General features: G+C 41.6%; 1 protein-coding gene across 2 annotated transcripts in view; it reads left to right on the top strand.

Moving 5' to 3' along the window:
- Nucleotides 1–16,942, top strand: part of rnf150 (ring finger protein 150) — a 139,533-nt gene that overhangs the window by 84,764 nt on the left and 37,827 nt on the right. For both annotated transcript variants that reach the window (XM_062980897.1, XM_003221668.4), the window contains 4 exons: nucleotides 4,969–5,040; nucleotides 5,396–5,478; nucleotides 13,658–13,754; nucleotides 14,724–14,934. In XM_062980897.1, coding sequence (XP_062836967.1) covers nucleotides 4,969–5,040; nucleotides 5,396–5,478; nucleotides 13,658–13,754; nucleotides 14,724–14,934 — 463 coding nt within the window. The remainder of the gene's footprint in view (nucleotides 1–4,968; nucleotides 5,041–5,395; nucleotides 5,479–13,657; nucleotides 13,755–14,723; nucleotides 14,935–16,942) is intronic.

Here is a 16,942-nt window from a genome sequence, read left to right as displayed (position 1 = left end):
ATACATACAGTACTCATATTTACTCAAGTATTTACTCAATTTGGAAGATGCACATTTGAAAAAATGGATTTTCCCTCGAATGCAATGTGCCCAACAGAACAGGCATTGCCCACCAGGAAGGCAGGCAGCATGAATGAGGCCATCTGGGAAGCCACACCTCTCCATCTGGCCAAGGCTGATGAACTCACAATTTGCAACTGGCCTCATTCAGTTGTACATGCAAGGGACTAAGCCTTGGGGGCAGCGGAGGGGGGCGAAGACCCTGGAGGCAGGATCCGTGGCTTAGTGGCAGGAACGACTTGCTCACCAGCCAGGTGCTCTTTTTCTGGGAGCCATGGAGCCATGAGGCTTCTGCCACTACTGGGAGATAGCATTTCAAATTTAGAATAAAACCAAAACATGGGAGGCAATAGCCAGTATTGGTTGTGGAATAATGGGCTGTTCACAAGGAGTCCTTATTATGACAATAAGTGGCATGTCTACCTTGCCCCTCCCTGTTTTAATGTGTGGGTGGGGAAGAATAGAAAAAGCAGCAATGGAGCTCTCTGTAGCATTTTTTTTTCCAGGACATTCTTTGGATTAAGAGACTATCCCACAAACAAATTGAAATTGAATCTAGACAAGACAGAGGTACTCCTTGTCAGTCATAAGGCTAAACAGGGTATAGGGTTACAGCCTGTGCTGGACAGGGTTACACTTCCCTTGAAGTCACAGGTTCACAGCTTGGGTGTTCTCCTGGATTGATCGTTGAGCCTGGAAACCCAGGTTTTGGCAGTGGCCAGGGGAGCATTTACACAATTAAAACTTGTGCACCAGTTGTGCCCGTACCTTGAGAAGTTAGACTTGGCCATGGTGGTCCACGCTCTGGTTACATCCCGAATAGATTACTGCAGTGTGCTCTACGTGGGGTTCCCTTTGAGGACTGTTCAGAAGCTTCAAGTAGTCCAACAGGCGGCAGGCAGGCTCCTTACTGTAGCGGCGTACAGGGAGCATAGAACTCACCTGTTGCGTCAGCTCCACTGGGCTGCCAGTCTGCTACTGAACACAATTCAAAGTCCTGGCTTTCGCCTATAAAGCCCTTAATGGTTCCGGTCCAGCTTATCTGTCCGAACGTATCTCCCTCTATTATCCACCTCAGAGGTTAGAATCTTTTGGGGAGGCCCTGCATTTGGTCCCACCTCTTTCGCAGGTGAGGTTGGTGGAGACAAGAGACAGGGCCTTCTCAGTGGTGGCCCCTTGGCTGTGGAAACCCTCCCCAGTGATATTCAATCAGCTCCTTTAATGTAGATGTTTACCAATTGAATGTTATTTTAAGGCACTGAATTGTTGCCTGTGTGAGGCCGCTTTGAGTCCACCTCAGGGTTGAGAAGGGCGGGATACAAATATGGTAAATAAATACATATCCTATTTGCCTACTGAAAGAACATAAGTAATAGCAGACCTTTATCTTTTCGCATTGTAAAGATAATAAGAAATAAAAAAGCTACTATTGCTTTCCATCATGATGACCAGTATTGTTCCCCTAAACCATATAAAAATTTCCCTAGCCTTTCTCTTTGAAACTCATGACCTGTAAATGGGTTTTCTTTTGGAAAATTCCCAGAATCCCCCAACAAGCTGGCTGATCATGATGATTCAATAATCGCACTTTCCCAAGCTTTGTAGAAAAAACACTTAACTGGAGCAGTTCTTATGGCTCATAGGAATTAAATTTTTATACAGGGTTTTTAACTAGAATGTTAAATTATGCTTTTAATGTCATTTGTTTTATGGGGACCGGGATGTATATTTTTTTTCAATCTGACAAACTGTTAATTTCACATATGTTGGGGTTTATAATTGTATTTTATGTTATGTAATCTGTCTTTATTATGTTGGACACAGCTTTGAGTCCCGCTCTGGGAGAAAAGTAGAATAGAAATAAATAATTATCAATAAAATAAATATTTGTAGGCTGCCCTCCACTATTTTACATCCTTAGGCTGGATATGATACATAGCTAGAACAAAACATGAGGCATGTATTACTTAGGCTTATATCAATTTGTATTATTTTAATTAGGAATAGAAATATTCATACGGGCAGTGAATGCAACAGTGTTTTAATTTAAATGAGGGAGAAAATAATGGGAAAAATCAAAGATCAAACATTTTTAACTGATCTTTCATCTGTTTTTTATTTCCCCCCGAGTTTTTAGTAGCTAATACACTGTTTTAATAGCAGTTATATTCCCTCAAGTATTTAGTAGACATACTATTTTAATGGCAGCAATCATTATTTTATTCACAAAGGCTTTATGAGAATGTGTTTTAGAAGCAAATTATAATACCCTTTATTTCCAGTCTGTTTTATGCTAACTGGCATCTTTTGATTTTGAGTCTTTTCCCATTCTTACTTTATTAGTCTGAATAGCACAAGTTGCAAGGAAAATAAAACGCTGTGTTACAAGGTAATAGTAACAGGGTCAAGAGCAACATGTAAATATTTGTTTTGCTGTCTCCCCTCTAAAAAGCTGTACAAAGTGTATGTTTTCACATCTGTATATTTTGGGTGTGATCCAGTCAAAGTAAAACGTGTTCCAACATAGCTTACAGTGGTAGAGATTTGTGAATATTCACAGAAGTAGAGTTTGCAAGGATCACTTTATGTCAGAGCTTGGGAAGTTAATTTTTAAAAGGCAGTGTGTTCCATACCTCACTGCATTGTTTTAAAGTAATCATTTAAAATTTTTATGCTGCCTTTACATACACAGTAGCTCAAATTATTTTTAAAATGACCTGAATATTAAATGACCTTCTGCTGAGTTCTCTTCCTAAAAGAATCAGTTGCGGGGTTGTGGGAAATTGCTGGATAATTTGAACTGTGCTAATAGCCTTGCTCTAGTCCATTACATAGTTTTGAAACAAACGTTCTTAGAATGTGATATTATTTTGTAATATTTTTTAACCCTATGTGTTCTTCCCCTCGCCGCTACTTCTTTTCCTATTCTTATTGAAATCTGGAATGGTGCCTTGAGAAAACAAAAACCAAAAAAAGCAAATAGAAACAGATGGGTGAGGAATGATTCACATTCCAGTCTTTAGATGCAAAACAAATGTGGTATAATTTTTCTCTAATTCTCTAATACATAATGCCATAAATATGAAGACTTTATTCAGTCATACCATACACTTTTCTCACAATAGAACTAAGGAGAGTATATATGGTATCATCCAAGTACTTTCCCATCTAGGTACCAATGAAATGTTGAACTATGGTCTGTTCATAATTTTTGGGCAAGGTATGGTCAACTTTGATCTCTGAAATGGTTTGGGGCTGTGCTGCCTTGAACTGTTGGGAGTTATAAACCAAAACGACCTGGATAATCACCATCAATCACCTCTGCCTTAGACCATGCCTAAATTTATGTTGGTATTCAGTATCTTACGAATCACATTTTTTTCCCTTTTAAAACTCATATTACTTTTGAACTTGCTTACAGCAAATTGACTACATGAGTTGTCAGTCCTTTGCCCTTCATTGCCCTTTCCATGGCCTCTTAGAGTAAATTATAGAAATAGGCAAATGCAAACATGATGTTTAATCCAGCTTTTCCCTGATGTGTATGCGTGTTTTTTCTTCCTGTTAGAGAGTACAAAGCCCTAGATAAAAGTAATGGATGATTTATTCCTCAGTGGCAACAGTGCACATATTTGGGGAAAATTGAATGTGGCAGTCCACCAAAATGAAGACTTGAAAAGTGCCAAAATCACTTATCCCACTTTAGAAACTTTAACAAGAAAATGCTTTGAGGTACAGAGGCTACGTTTAAGGTTCCCAAATCTTTGATCCTTAATCTCAGGACCTGTGTGTTTCTTTCTAATCCTCAGAATGAGGAGGAAGAATTTATGCTTAAAACCATTGCCTTGAAAATACTTGTATGAGGGTGCTATAGACTATTTTCTGTGCAAACCAGAGCTTGAAAAACATCTGGTTGGACTAAAGTTCCACACAGTCTTAAAAGCAGTGCTTGCAGTGGTGTTGGAATGGAAACAGAGCTGACAAAAGAAGTGGGGGAGGGTGTGCAGGTCAATTTAGAGCTTGGAAAACCAAATTTCTAATTAGAGAATGATTTTCTAATTTGTGTTAAGTCTTGGTGCTACATTTTATTCTTATATGAACGACATGATATGTTTCAACTGAAAATCCAACTATGTGAATTCCCCATAGTGGTTGCTAGTTCAGTCTACTTTATTTGGTTCATGTCATAAAGCAATGGTCATTCACTGCTTCTAGATTAATTTAGGTGGGAAACCATCTTTACTTCCATTGATCTATACTTCTTCTCTCCCTCCAGCCATGGATCTCCTTTATTCTTTTCTTCCTAGTTATGTTATATCTAGATCTGAACACCTTTGTCTTTACATCCTTGTTCAAATGTTGTATGTTTTCTCTTAATGCCGTTCTGCATCTTATATTCATTTCATCTTGCCCAGTGGTTCTCATTCTGTGGGTCCCCAGATGTTTTGGCCTTCAACTCCCAGAAATCCTAGCAGCTGGGAAACTGACTGGGATTTCTGGAAGTTAGAGGTCCAAACACCTGGGGACCCACAGGTTGAGAGTCACTGATCTAGCCAATAGGAGGAAATTAAAAAGTCCAAATGTATAAAACACCAAAATAATTGTCTTTTATATTTTGAGTCAAAATGGAGATGTTTCATTTCTTTTTATTCCAGTTGTTCATATTTCAACAAATGTAAATTCTTAATACGATGAAAATTGGATATAATTTAAGCAGCGTGTCAGATGTTTTATTGAATCCCATCCTTAAACTAGTGACTTTTATTTATCTGTGAGCATATTTGTAGAGGGCTCTTGTCCACTTAATGCAAAATGACCTTGGATTATTCAGCTACTATTACAAGTCCTTGCAAGAATAGTCCAGTGAAGATGTATTCTTTCAATAAAAGTGATGTTTTGCATTTTCAGCGCCGTCTTGGAGATGCAGCAAAAAAAGCAATCAGCAAACTGCAGGTCAGAACAATAAGAAAAGGAGATAAGGTAAGCCTTCTTGCCACAGCAAGTTTTTCCTTTAATAAAAATAATTTTAGGTTATGGTAGAAATGGTGTGGTATGGGGAAAAAAGATAAACCATAATGTTGGCATAAATTGCTTGCTGCTACAAAAGTCAACTTGAGAAAATCTTCTCCAAACAGAATGAAAAAGGCTGTGTATATACAGTAGGGACTTCAACAGGTCTCTCATTCTATAACATGTATTTGCCATAGGCAGGTCTCTTGTGTTCTTTGCATGTGGATGCAGAATGTGAAGCCACTTCATAAATGGTGTGTGTTGATATTTTTTCAGCCCTGTGCTGTTCATTGAAAAATTAAAATATATCAATTTTTTTAAACAGGAAACCGAGCCTGATTTTGATAACTGTGCAGTGTGTATTGAAGGTTACAAACCAAATGATGTTGTCAGGATCCTGCCCTGCAGGTAAGTGGACATGATAATCTAATCAATGTAATTTCTTGGCTTTAATGAAGTAGTTATGTTCTGACATTCTTTACAGATGACAATAATATTTGTCATTTTGAAGAATAAAACAAATCTCACTAAGAGCAAAATAATTAAAATTGCTAGTATTGGGATTTATATGGTGTGCTGGGTGGCTAAAGAAAATACATTATTGTGATGACTCATGGGCCTTGTAGTCCTGCTCATGACATTGTAATGCCTGATGAAGAAGAAAACTTGGGTTTTTTACCTTCCCAGTCAGAACTGGAATCTTCTCAGCCAGATCTTTCCCAGGCAGATCTGGGAACCTTGCACCTGCAAGAAAGTTGTGTCCCAGAAGTATGTCAAATAAACCCTGAGCCTACATCTCCCGTGTTCTCTCGCCATGAGTTTTGTAAACAACAGAGGGGTTTGGAAGCAGCTTCGCGCAGGAGTGCGAGAATAGCAGCTAAGAATGTACCCAATTAAGTCTGCTTTTCGTGAGAATCTTTAAGGAGTCAAACATCTGGTCTCAGAGTTTAGCTTTCGTTTCTGGTTCCCAGAGAACTGCTTCGGCGGGAAAGTTAGACTCTATATAGGTGTTTTACCCGCGTAGTAACTTCGCGGAGTCAATTCGTCAGCCTCCGGAGCGAGTGGTGTCTGGACAGCTCGCTCCGATTCAAGCCTCGTTCCTGCTCAAGCCTTGCCTTGTTTCCAGCCTTCGCTCCTGTTTCCCAGCCTTTGTTTACCTACGGACCTTGCCTTGTTTCCCAGGACTAAACCTTGCCTTGTTTCACGGATTTTACCAAGTTATTCCACGGACCTTGTTCTTGTTCCTCGTTACCTTGTTCCACGATTCAAGCCTTGTTTCAAGTATCAAGTTATTTCCTAGCCTTGCTCAAGTTCATGGACTAAAGGACCTTGTCATCTCCCCTCACTTTGCCTGGCAAAGTGAGTGTTTCGGTTATTGGATTACAACTTTGGACCTTAATATTTCATATTGGACATTGTTTCTTTGGACTAATTTTGACCTTTCCTGAAAGGTCTGCTTCTGGACTAACTTTTACATTTGCTTTTACTAACTTTATATATTTCCTTAATAAAGATATTAGATAGAATCTGGCCTCTGCGTATGGTTATTGGTGCTCTGTAGCCTGGGTCGTGACAGTTTGACTCCGCCTCCCTAAGCACCAATTAACCTCGGCCAGAATGTCTACCGGAGTCGTACCTGGGCCGAGCGGCCAGCCGATTACCTACACCATCCCCATACCCCAGAGGGAGCGAGGAGGTGCCGATGCAGTTGGGCAATGTGCGTCCCAGATTAGATGCCGCCGAGAAGGCCCGCCGCCAACGCCTAAATCTCTGTTGGTATTGCGGGGATGGGGGCCACTTCGCCAGAGAGTGCCCAGCCAAAGGGAAGCCCGCCGCCCGTCTTGCGGCGGCGTCCTCCACGGAGACGAAGACGTCTGAGGCGGCTGGCACACAGCCGGCGGGGGAAGCCAACGACCGGGCGTAGAGAGGCTCGCCAACCCGGTCAAGAAACCCATTCAAGAGCCGCCAACCGGGGTCCTGTTCCTTCTAGTGGTCACCTTATGGTCAGCAAAAAAGGGACCCGTCATGATCCACGCCATGATAGACTCAGGAGCTACCAACAATTTCATTGATAGAGAGTATGCCGACTCTCTGGGATTACAATATCATGACTTCAAGAATGCCCGTGTGGTGCAAGCCATCGATGGCCGCCCTCTCAAGACGGGCCCCGTAAGCCAGTGGTCGGAACCCACCAGGATGTGGATAAGGGAACATATGGAAGAGATTTCCTTCTTTGTTACTGAGGTTCCCCATTTCCCTGTGATTTTGGGGATTCCATGGCTGACACTTCACGACCCAAGCATCTCCTGGTCCAACAGAGAACTGCAGTTTGCTTCAAAGTACTGCCAAAACCATTGCCTCGTAGCCAAGGTCTGCCATGCCACAGACACCGAGCCCATTATCACCTTGCCAAAGAAGTACTCCGAGTATTGGGATGTATTCAATGAAAAAGAAGCCGAAAAATTACCCCCACATAGACCTTATGACTGTGCCATTGACTTGGTGGAGGGGGCCCCGATCCCGCGAGGGCATCTCTACTCCCTGACTGAACCAGAGCAAGAAGCTCTCAGGGAATTCATAGAGACAAACCTTCGCAAGGGATTCATCAGACCCTCTCAATCCCCAGCCGCCTCCCCAGTGATGTTTGTGAAGAAGAAGTCAGGGGAATTACGCTTGGTGGTGGACTACAGAGCATTGAATAATATCACCAAGCGGAACAGCTATCCCCTGCCCTTAATCTCGGATCTACTAGACCGACTTCGAGGAGCCAAGGTTTACACCAAGCTGGATCTTCGGGGAGCTTACAACTTAGTTCGCATCAGAGAAGGGGACGAGTGGAAGACCGCCTTCCAGACTAAATTCGGATTATTCGAGTCCCGAGTTATGAATTATGGATTATGCGGAGCTCCCGCAACGTTCCAGCATTTTGTCAATGACATTTTCCAGGACTATCTAGATAGGTTCTTGATAATCTACCTGGACGATTTTTTGGTGTTTTCTAGATCACAATCAGAACATGAGAACCACGTCAAAATGGTGTTGCAACGATTGCGGGATCATGGACTTTATGCCAAGCTAGAAAAATGCGCTTTTGATCTACAAGAGGTAGATTTCCTTGGATACCGTATCTCGCCTCTAGGGCTCTCCATGGATCCAGCCAAGGTTTCAGCAGTATTGGAATGGCGGGCGCCAACTAACAAGAAGGAGGTGCAGCGATTCTTGGGGTTCGCGAACTATTACCGTAAGTTCATTCCAGATTTTGCCCGCTGGTCTGACCCAATCACTAGCAGCATCCGTGGAAAACAGCCCTTCCGCTGGACTGATCAAGCAGAGAAAGGGTTCCAGCAACTAAAGAAATTATTCACATCCCAGCCAATCCTTCAGCATCCAGATCCTGAAACCCTTTTTGTGGTGCAAGCGGACGCCTCTGATGTGGCAATTGGGGCTGTGCTCCTACAACCGGTGGGAGATCACCTTCATCCTTGTGCCTATTATTCTCGTCAACTAACCGCACCAGAGAGGAACTATACCATTTGGGAAAAAGAACTATTAGCCATAAAGGCAGCTTTTGAAACTTGGAGACATTGGCTAGAAGGGGCCAAATTTCCCATTGAAGTCCACACTGATCATCGGAATCTAGAACATCTAAGAACTGCCCGCAAGCTAAATCAGAGGCAGCAACGTTGGGCTTTATTCTTTGAACGTTTCAACTTCCAGATTCATTATGTGACCCCAGCCCAAACCAAGCAAGCAGACGCCCTGTCACGTAAACCGGAATACGCTGCAGGACGCAAGGAGACCTTTGAATCCCAACTACTACAACCCGAGAACTTTGCCACGCTCACAGTGGGGAACACCAAATCCACTCCCATTGATTCAACTCCCTCTACTCCAGGGCCCATCTGTGCTCAAGAAATCAGGGCTAGTCAGCAAGCAGATGCCTGGGCGCAGGACCAACTTCGTCAAGGTCTGCATTTTCCCTTTTCGCTTAAAGATGGACTGCTTTGCTATAGAAATCATGTTTATATCCCACCCGGACCGGGCAGGGAAAAAGCACTTCGTCTGTGTCATGACTGCAAACCAGCAGGGCATTTCGGACTATTTAAAACCATGCATTTGATCCTAAGAGATTTCTGGTGGCCCAAGATCCGCAAGGATGTGGAAAAATATGTTAACACCTGCCCAGTATGCCAGCGCTCCAAGATAAGAAGGGAGAAGCCCTCAGGGCTTCTACACCCCCTTCCTAACCCATCTCGCCCATGGGAAATAATTTCTGCGGATTTTATCACTGACTTACCACCTTCCTGTGGATTCACCACGATCCTAGTGGTGGTGGACCTTTTCACCAAGTTAGCCCATTTCATTCCCTGTGAAGGTCTTCCCACGGCCCAAGAGACTGCAGATTTATTCCTCCAACATGTTTTCAGACTACATGGATTGCCCAAGAGTTTGGTCACAGACCGTGGATCCCAATTCACCTCTCGTTTCTGGAAAGCACTACAAAAACTATTGGGCATAGACTCTCGTTTATCTTCAGCTCATCATCCCCAAACGGATGGGCAAACGGAGCGCACCAATGCCACTTTGGAACAGTACCTTCGCTGTTATGTAAACTACCAACAGGACAATTGGGCTTCTCTGTTACCACTGTCGGAATTTGCCTACAACAATGGAGTCCAGGCTTCTACAAAAGAAACGCCGTTCTTTGCAAACTACGGCTTCCATCCACGTTTCTTTCCCCCTGTCATTGAAACTTCAGAAGTTCCCGCAGCAGAAGATTGGCTGCAGGAACTCACAGCGGTGCAACAACTTTTGCTCCAGCAACTGGAACAAGCCAAGGAGGACTATAAACGTCACGCGGACAAACATCGCCAGCCGGGCCCCGAAATCAAGGTAGGAGATCGGGTTTTTCTGTCCACTCGCTTTTTGCCCTCCCATCGCCCTTGCCGGAAGTTAGATGCCCGTTTCATTGGCCCCTATCCAGTGGTGGCGCAATTAAACCCCGTGACTTTCAAGCTCCAACTTCCGCGTTCAATGCGCATTCACCCAGTGTTTCACCGCTCCCTGCTCCTTCCGGCGGATGGTGTGCGGCCAGATGCAGACCGGCCGGCCCCCGTCCCTATTTTGGTGGATGGGGAGGACGAGTTCGAGGTTCAGGACATTTTGGATTCTCGCTTTCACCGCCGCCGCCTGCAATATCTCATTGACTGGGTGGGTTTTGGCCCTGAGGAACGCTCTTGGGAAGACGCCTCCACAGTCCATGCTCCTGATCTAACCCGTCGCTTTCATCAGACCTATCCCGCCAAGCCACGACCTCGCGCCTCGGGGAGAGAGTCCCAGTTTGGGAGGGGGCTTGAGGAGGGGGATAGTGTGATGACTCATGGGCCTTGTAGTCCTGCTCATGACATTGTAATGCCTGATGAAGAAGAAAACGGGTTTTTTACCTTCCCAGTCAGAACTGGAATCTTCTCAGCCAGATCTTTCCCAGGCAGATCTGGGAACCTTGCACCTGCAAGAAAGTTGTGTCCCAGAAGTATGTCAAATAAACCCTGAGCCTACATCTCCCGTGTTCTCTCGCCATGAGTTTTGTAAACAACAGAGGGGTTTGGAAGCAGCTTCGCGCAGGAGTGCGAGAATAGCAGCTAAGAATGTACCCAATTAAGTCTGCTTTTCGTGAGAATCTTTAAGGAGTCAAACATCTGGTCTCAGAGTTTAGCTTTCGTTTCTGGTTCCCAGAGAACTGCTTCGGCGGGAAAGTTAGACTCTATATAGGTGTTTTACCCGCGTAGTAACTTCGCGGAGTCAATTCGTCAGCCTCCGGAGCGAGTGGTGTCTGGACAGCTCGCTCCGATTCAAGCCTCCGATTCCTGCTCAAGCCTTGCCTTGTTTCCAGCCTTCGCTCCTGTTTCCCAGCCTTTGTTTACCTACGGACCTTGCCTTGTTTCCCAGGACTAAACCTTGCCTTGTTTCACGGATTTTACCAAGTTATTCCACGGACCTTGTTCTTGTTCCTCGTTACCTTGTTCCACGATTCAAGCCTTGTTTCAAGTATCAAGTTATTTCCTAGCCTTGCTCAAGTTCATGGACTAAAGGACCTTGTCATCTCCCCTCACTTTGCCTGGCAAAGTGAGTGTTTCGGTTATTGGATTACAACTTTGGACCTTAATATTTCATATTGGACATTGTTTCTTTGGACTAATTTTGACCTTTCCTGAAAGGTCTGCTTCTGGACTAACTTTTACATTTGCTTTTACTAACTTTATATATTTCCTTAATAAAGATATTAGATAGAATCTGGCCTCTGCGTATGGTTATTGGTGCTCTGTAGCCTGGGTCGTGACAATTATCAGTTGGTAATTATAATCAGTAGTAAGTCATGCCATTAATCAAAACGTTTAGTTTCTCAGATAACCCTATGTAAGATTATAGATTTTATCTAAAGGCTTTTTTTCTGCATCGCAAAGAGTCTTCATCTAAAAGGAAGAGGACTTTCGGATCTAGCCCGTATAATGTATACTTTTGCAACCATTACGATGTAACCATATCTGCCCATATAGATATAGATACAGCGTTCTAATATTGGAAACAAATGAATATCTAATATATAAAGGGTAATTGGTCATTTCTCAGCATGTGACAGGCTCAATGACCTACATCAGAGGAGGGTCAACTAGAGTTTTACTTGTTTAAAACAAAGAAAATAGTGGTGGGGAAACCCAAACGGTACAAAATATGATTCAAGACCATATGCTTCTCCCCAGTTTTCCTTCCCTAATATATAGTGAGCACAGCCACAGTCATCTGGAGATAATGCTTTCACAGCTTTCATATACAGCGCTTATATGATTGATTGATTGATTGATTGATTGATTGATTGATTGATTGATTAGCAGCCTTGGAGCTCCATTGATGGTTGCCCTTGCCAATGTAAGCAAAGGCACTAGTGTGACCCAGTGAAGGGAAAGGGATTGCCTTTCTGGACAGTGAGGTCTCTGCTCCCGCTATTGATGTGGTTCAGTAGCAGATTTGTGTGAATGCCAAGGCGGAGTTCAGCGATGGTCCCATGCAGCAAAACTTGGGACCAGCCCCGGATTTTGTTGCCCATGTAAATCAGCCCTAAGATAAAAGATAGGGGTGAGGGGAGTTTTTGTGGTCCCCAGAGCCCACATTTACATATTTTTCCAGCTAGAAATCATCTCAGATGACCCAAACAGCCACAAAATTGTCACAAGTCATGGGAAAATTACCCTTGTCTTTGAAGCTCCCTAGCCCAGTTTCGAAGTGAATAGAAAATATTATCTTAATGCCCACAAACAAGAACTTTTTTAAAAAAATTGAACGTGCAGAAAGTGGACATTTTACACTTAAGGTTGCAGAAATATTATGTGAAGTACTCTGATACAAACCAACCACATGACTAAATCAGAGCAAAGCTTTTGCACGCTGCAGTGAGCCAAGACTTTCCCTTCTGATCTAATTTCATTCAATTTTTGAAAGTGCACAAAGATATGATCTTGACAGCTGTTGAGTTGAAGTAACTCAGCATGAGTAGTCTTTTTGAAGCCAAGGATCATTGCAATAGCCAAATAAGGCTGTAAAGTGTAAGAATTCCAAACAACCACTGACTGTGAAAGATTGTTTTTCTGTATTGTGGTCTGCAACTGGGTTCTGTTGTAATGCTTGAACAGAAAAGATATGATCTTTTAAGTAGAGAGGAACACTTTCTAGTGATTTCACACATTGCATAACATATGTGTTCCTGCTCAGAATCAGATTGTGGGTCTGTGGGTGTTCTCTTTAAAAGGCTGATTTCTTTCATTTTCTTGGTACAGTACAGCAATTTATGAACAGCTGCAAAAGGAATTTTTGTTTGTGTATTCGTTTTTTACTTGGGCATTTGTATCCTATTTAACTTTCATAGGACCACACTCAATAAAAATATAAATTACAACTAAATTGAAAACATAGTGAATCAGAACAAAAGTAGTAGCAAAGCCAAACTCGATCATAAAAATGTTATCACATAAAGAAATGGTTAGCTTGACAAACTTACCTTGGAAATCACACTCAAGTTTAGATACCACCACTGAAATTACACTCTCCATCTACACTTCCAGTTGTACCAGCATGCAAAAAGGCAAAGATAACTGTGGGATAGTTTGAGTGCAATTCGCATTGGAAGAGAAATCCATGTTACTTTTCACACAGTAGCAAGGACAAGAAATATACTAGCAGTAGTAAATACCTTGTTTTTGTCATAGAAAGTAGCTTCCATTTTATTTCATCTTCTGAAATTGTTATCTGAAGAGTTGTTCCTATAACATTACATTTGAAACAAACAACTCCACAAGATACATTTCATTAAACAACAAACACTTCCGTTTTTCATTCTGGACCTTCATTTCTTAGGAGTTTTTTTTATTTTGCAAAGTATTTGTTGCGCAGAAACATCTTCAACTGTATATTCCCTACGTGATCATTCTGACCTTTTCCAGAATAGAGTATCTCATCTGAAACTTGGGGAAATAGAACAGAGCTTAAAAAGAGAGAGAGATTTGAACTAAATGTGGTTATTTCACCTTGACAGGCACCTCTTTCATAAATCTTGCGTAGATCCATGGCTACTAGACCATCGTACCTGCCCCATGTGTAAAATGAACATCTTAAAAGCACTAGGGATTCCGGTAAGCAATTTTTTGCCTTGGAAGGTTTAGTATGTCATGAAAACATAATTTGATTTTCTTTAAAATGAAGTAAAGTGTATTTTTTCTAATACACACACACATATACATATATGGTTTTACATCCAATCCTGGCTTTCTATTAAATAGCGTGATGTGACCAACTCAAGTGGCAATGCTAAAGTACAAGGAAGGAGAGAATTGTATTGTCATACAATCTGCCTTGCTACACTTAGGTGGAGTAGAGGAAACTACTATCAGTGTATAAATAAGATTAACACTGCAAATCTGATTGTACTTTTGTAAAGATAAGTAAAGGTTTTCCCCTGACATTAAGTCTAATCGTGTCTGACTCTGGGGTTGGTGCTCATCTCTTTTTTTAAGCCGAAGAGCTGGCATTATCCATAGACACCTCCAAGGTCATGTGGCTGGCATGACTGCATGGAGCACCATTACCTTCCTGCCAGAGCAGTACCTATTGATCTACTCACATTTGCATGTTTTCAAACTGCTAGGTTAGCAGAATATTCTGTAAATTTTGTGTTGAGATTTCATAGGGAGTCACTATCTTGGATGCCTCTGGCAGCAAGTTAAAATCACAGATAAAATCCATTTATCATGGTATTATGCAATGGATGTTTAGTGTTAACCCTAGATAAGAAATGGAAATCACAGTTTCTTCCATATTTAAATTTCAAATATCGGAAACCCCAGCCAGCACATCCAGTAGTGAGGAATGTTGGAAGTTGCAGTCTGACAACTTCTCAAGTGAGTCATGATCACACAAAAACAAAGATGGGGGAACATAACTGGTGTGTCTCCATTCAAGATGAAGAGAGCTATGAGGGTCAGTGTCAATTGCTATTTTAGAGGAACTGCTGTTTTATATATTATACATGAAATATGGTGTAAAAATGAGAGTAAGAATCTTCTAAAAATTAGTTGCTTTCTTCAAAAAATTTTCTCCTTTAGCCAAATGCAGATTGTGTGGATGATATCCCTCCAGACTTTGAAGCTTCTATAGGAGGGCCACCAACAAATCAAATTACAGGAGCTAGTGACATAACTGTGAATGAGAGCTCTGTAACATTGGATCCCCCTGTCCGGACAGTAGGGGTATTACAAGTCATCCAGGATGCAGATCCTCTTCCACAGACGGGGGAAAGTAACCTCACCACAAGTAGTAAGTGTCTGTTTCTTACCCTGTGTGTAGTCTGCCATATGTTATAAATGTGATTCTTAAAAGCATCTGTGACAGTTCCAAAATATTTTCAAGAACCATGCATGGAACGCCTGCTTTTCACTTTTGACAGTAGTCCAGCAGGATTAGATTTCTCATAATGGATTTCATTGAAACTTCCAAAAGTAGAAGGAGGAGGAGAAAGTTGTGTTAGAAGAGGTAGGAACCCAGTAGCTGCAAATAACTATAAGTCAATATGCAAGAAGATAACTCAGAAATTGTTTAGTTCTTTTCAAATGCTATTTTCATATACAGAATATTTGCTGCTGCATTCAGTGCCTTTCCAGTTATTACCCATGTTGTATATATGCAGAGACTTCCTGAATAAGCTTGATTGAGTTGGTTGTCAGAACTGATTAATTTTCATGTTAGGCAGCTTTTGGAAAGAGAAATGTTACCTCTGTCTTGCCTTTCTAGCAGGTCCTGTTCATTGTTTTACCATCTCTAAAAAAAAACCAAATGCAAATATGCCCTTCCCTGGTTTTAAATTCATTAGCGACAAGCACGTAGCCAAGGGTACAGCTGCCCCGATTTTTCATGTTAAAAAACTGGATTTAGTCATGAATTTTAACTGGTTAACAACCCGCCCACCCCCGAAGTCTATGAAAAGAAGAAATTAGAGTTATTTCAGTACTGCAAGCACTATCGCAACCAAATTTTGATTATATTGCGCCAAATTGCTATGTGTGTGTGTAAAGAAATCCTTGCAAAGAAATCCTTGCAAAGTTGGTTTGCAAAGGGAACTCTGCAAAAGAGCTCAGCCTTTTTGCAGAGGCAAAGCCACGCCTAAAACAATGTATCTGTTTGATGGCAGGTGGCTGAGAATGTCAGTTGGAATTTGAGCTTGGAGGGAGAGCACAGAAAAAGACAGTCTCTCTCTAGCTACGGTCAAGTAGCTGTTATGAATGTGCTATGCTGTATATATTCATAGAATCATAGAATCATAGAATAGTAGAATTGGAAGAGACCACATGGGCCATCTAGTCCAACCCCCTGCTAAGAAGCAGGAAATCGCATTCAAAGCACCCCCGACAGATGGCCATCCAGCCTCTGCTTAAAAGCCTCCAAGGAAGGAGCGTCCACCACGGCCCCGGGGAGAGAGTTCCACTGTCGAACAGCTCTCACAGTGAGGAAGTTCTTCCTGATGTTCAAGTGGAATCTCCTTTCCTGTAGTTTGAAGCCATTGTTCCGTGTCCTAGTCTGCTATTGAAAGCTGATTGATTGGTTATTGATCTTATGCAACTACATGGACATTGTAAGATTGCAGAACTGTTTGTTTGATTTTAACTCAACAAGCAAGAGTAAAGTTTCCTTTGTTCATTTCAATTCCTCTGCCTGGACTGAGTCTTTTGCACATGGTGTTAATTGGACGCTACTGATTCCGCTATACTCTCACCTGGTAACAGATTATTCACCCCATCATTATCCACCTTTCCACCAATTTACATTGCAATAGCCGACATAGTGGAAGCGACCAAGTTTTGATGTTTAATCAACATTTTTGAAGTGAAGACGACATAATCCACCAAAAGTGACATCAAAACCAGACTCCCTAGGTTAAATTCCATAAGAAAAACTTAAAGTGTAAATTTCCAGATACTGTATATAACATTTATGATAATTTGTACTTGCTTTAAAAGTTTATACTTTAATCTCTCCAAACAATCAAGTCTTTTTTAAATTACTAGGTATTAAATTACTAGGTAAATGAAAGGTATTTCTATGTAGTTTCTAAAAATGTAAATAATATGTGTGGGTCATAGATCTTGCTTTTTAGATATTCCAATTTAAAGTGAAAATATATGTATAAGAGATCTTTCAAAATGCTCTGTCTTTGATTCTAATCAATATTTCTTATGAAATTTGAACACAATTATAGATTTTATTATGTAGTTTCATTTTTTTTACCCCCATGTAATTATCTTTAATCGTTTTTGGAATATTATTAAAA

The sequence above is a fragment of the Anolis carolinensis genome, chromosome 5 (assembly GCF_035594765.1).
Source record: "Anolis carolinensis isolate JA03-04 chromosome 5, rAnoCar3.1.pri, whole genome shotgun sequence".
Classification (NCBI taxonomy): domain Eukaryota; kingdom Metazoa; phylum Chordata; class Lepidosauria; order Squamata; family Dactyloidae; genus Anolis; species Anolis carolinensis.
Note: the sequence above shows the minus strand (reverse complement) of the source record. Positions and strands in the feature narration are given on the sequence as shown.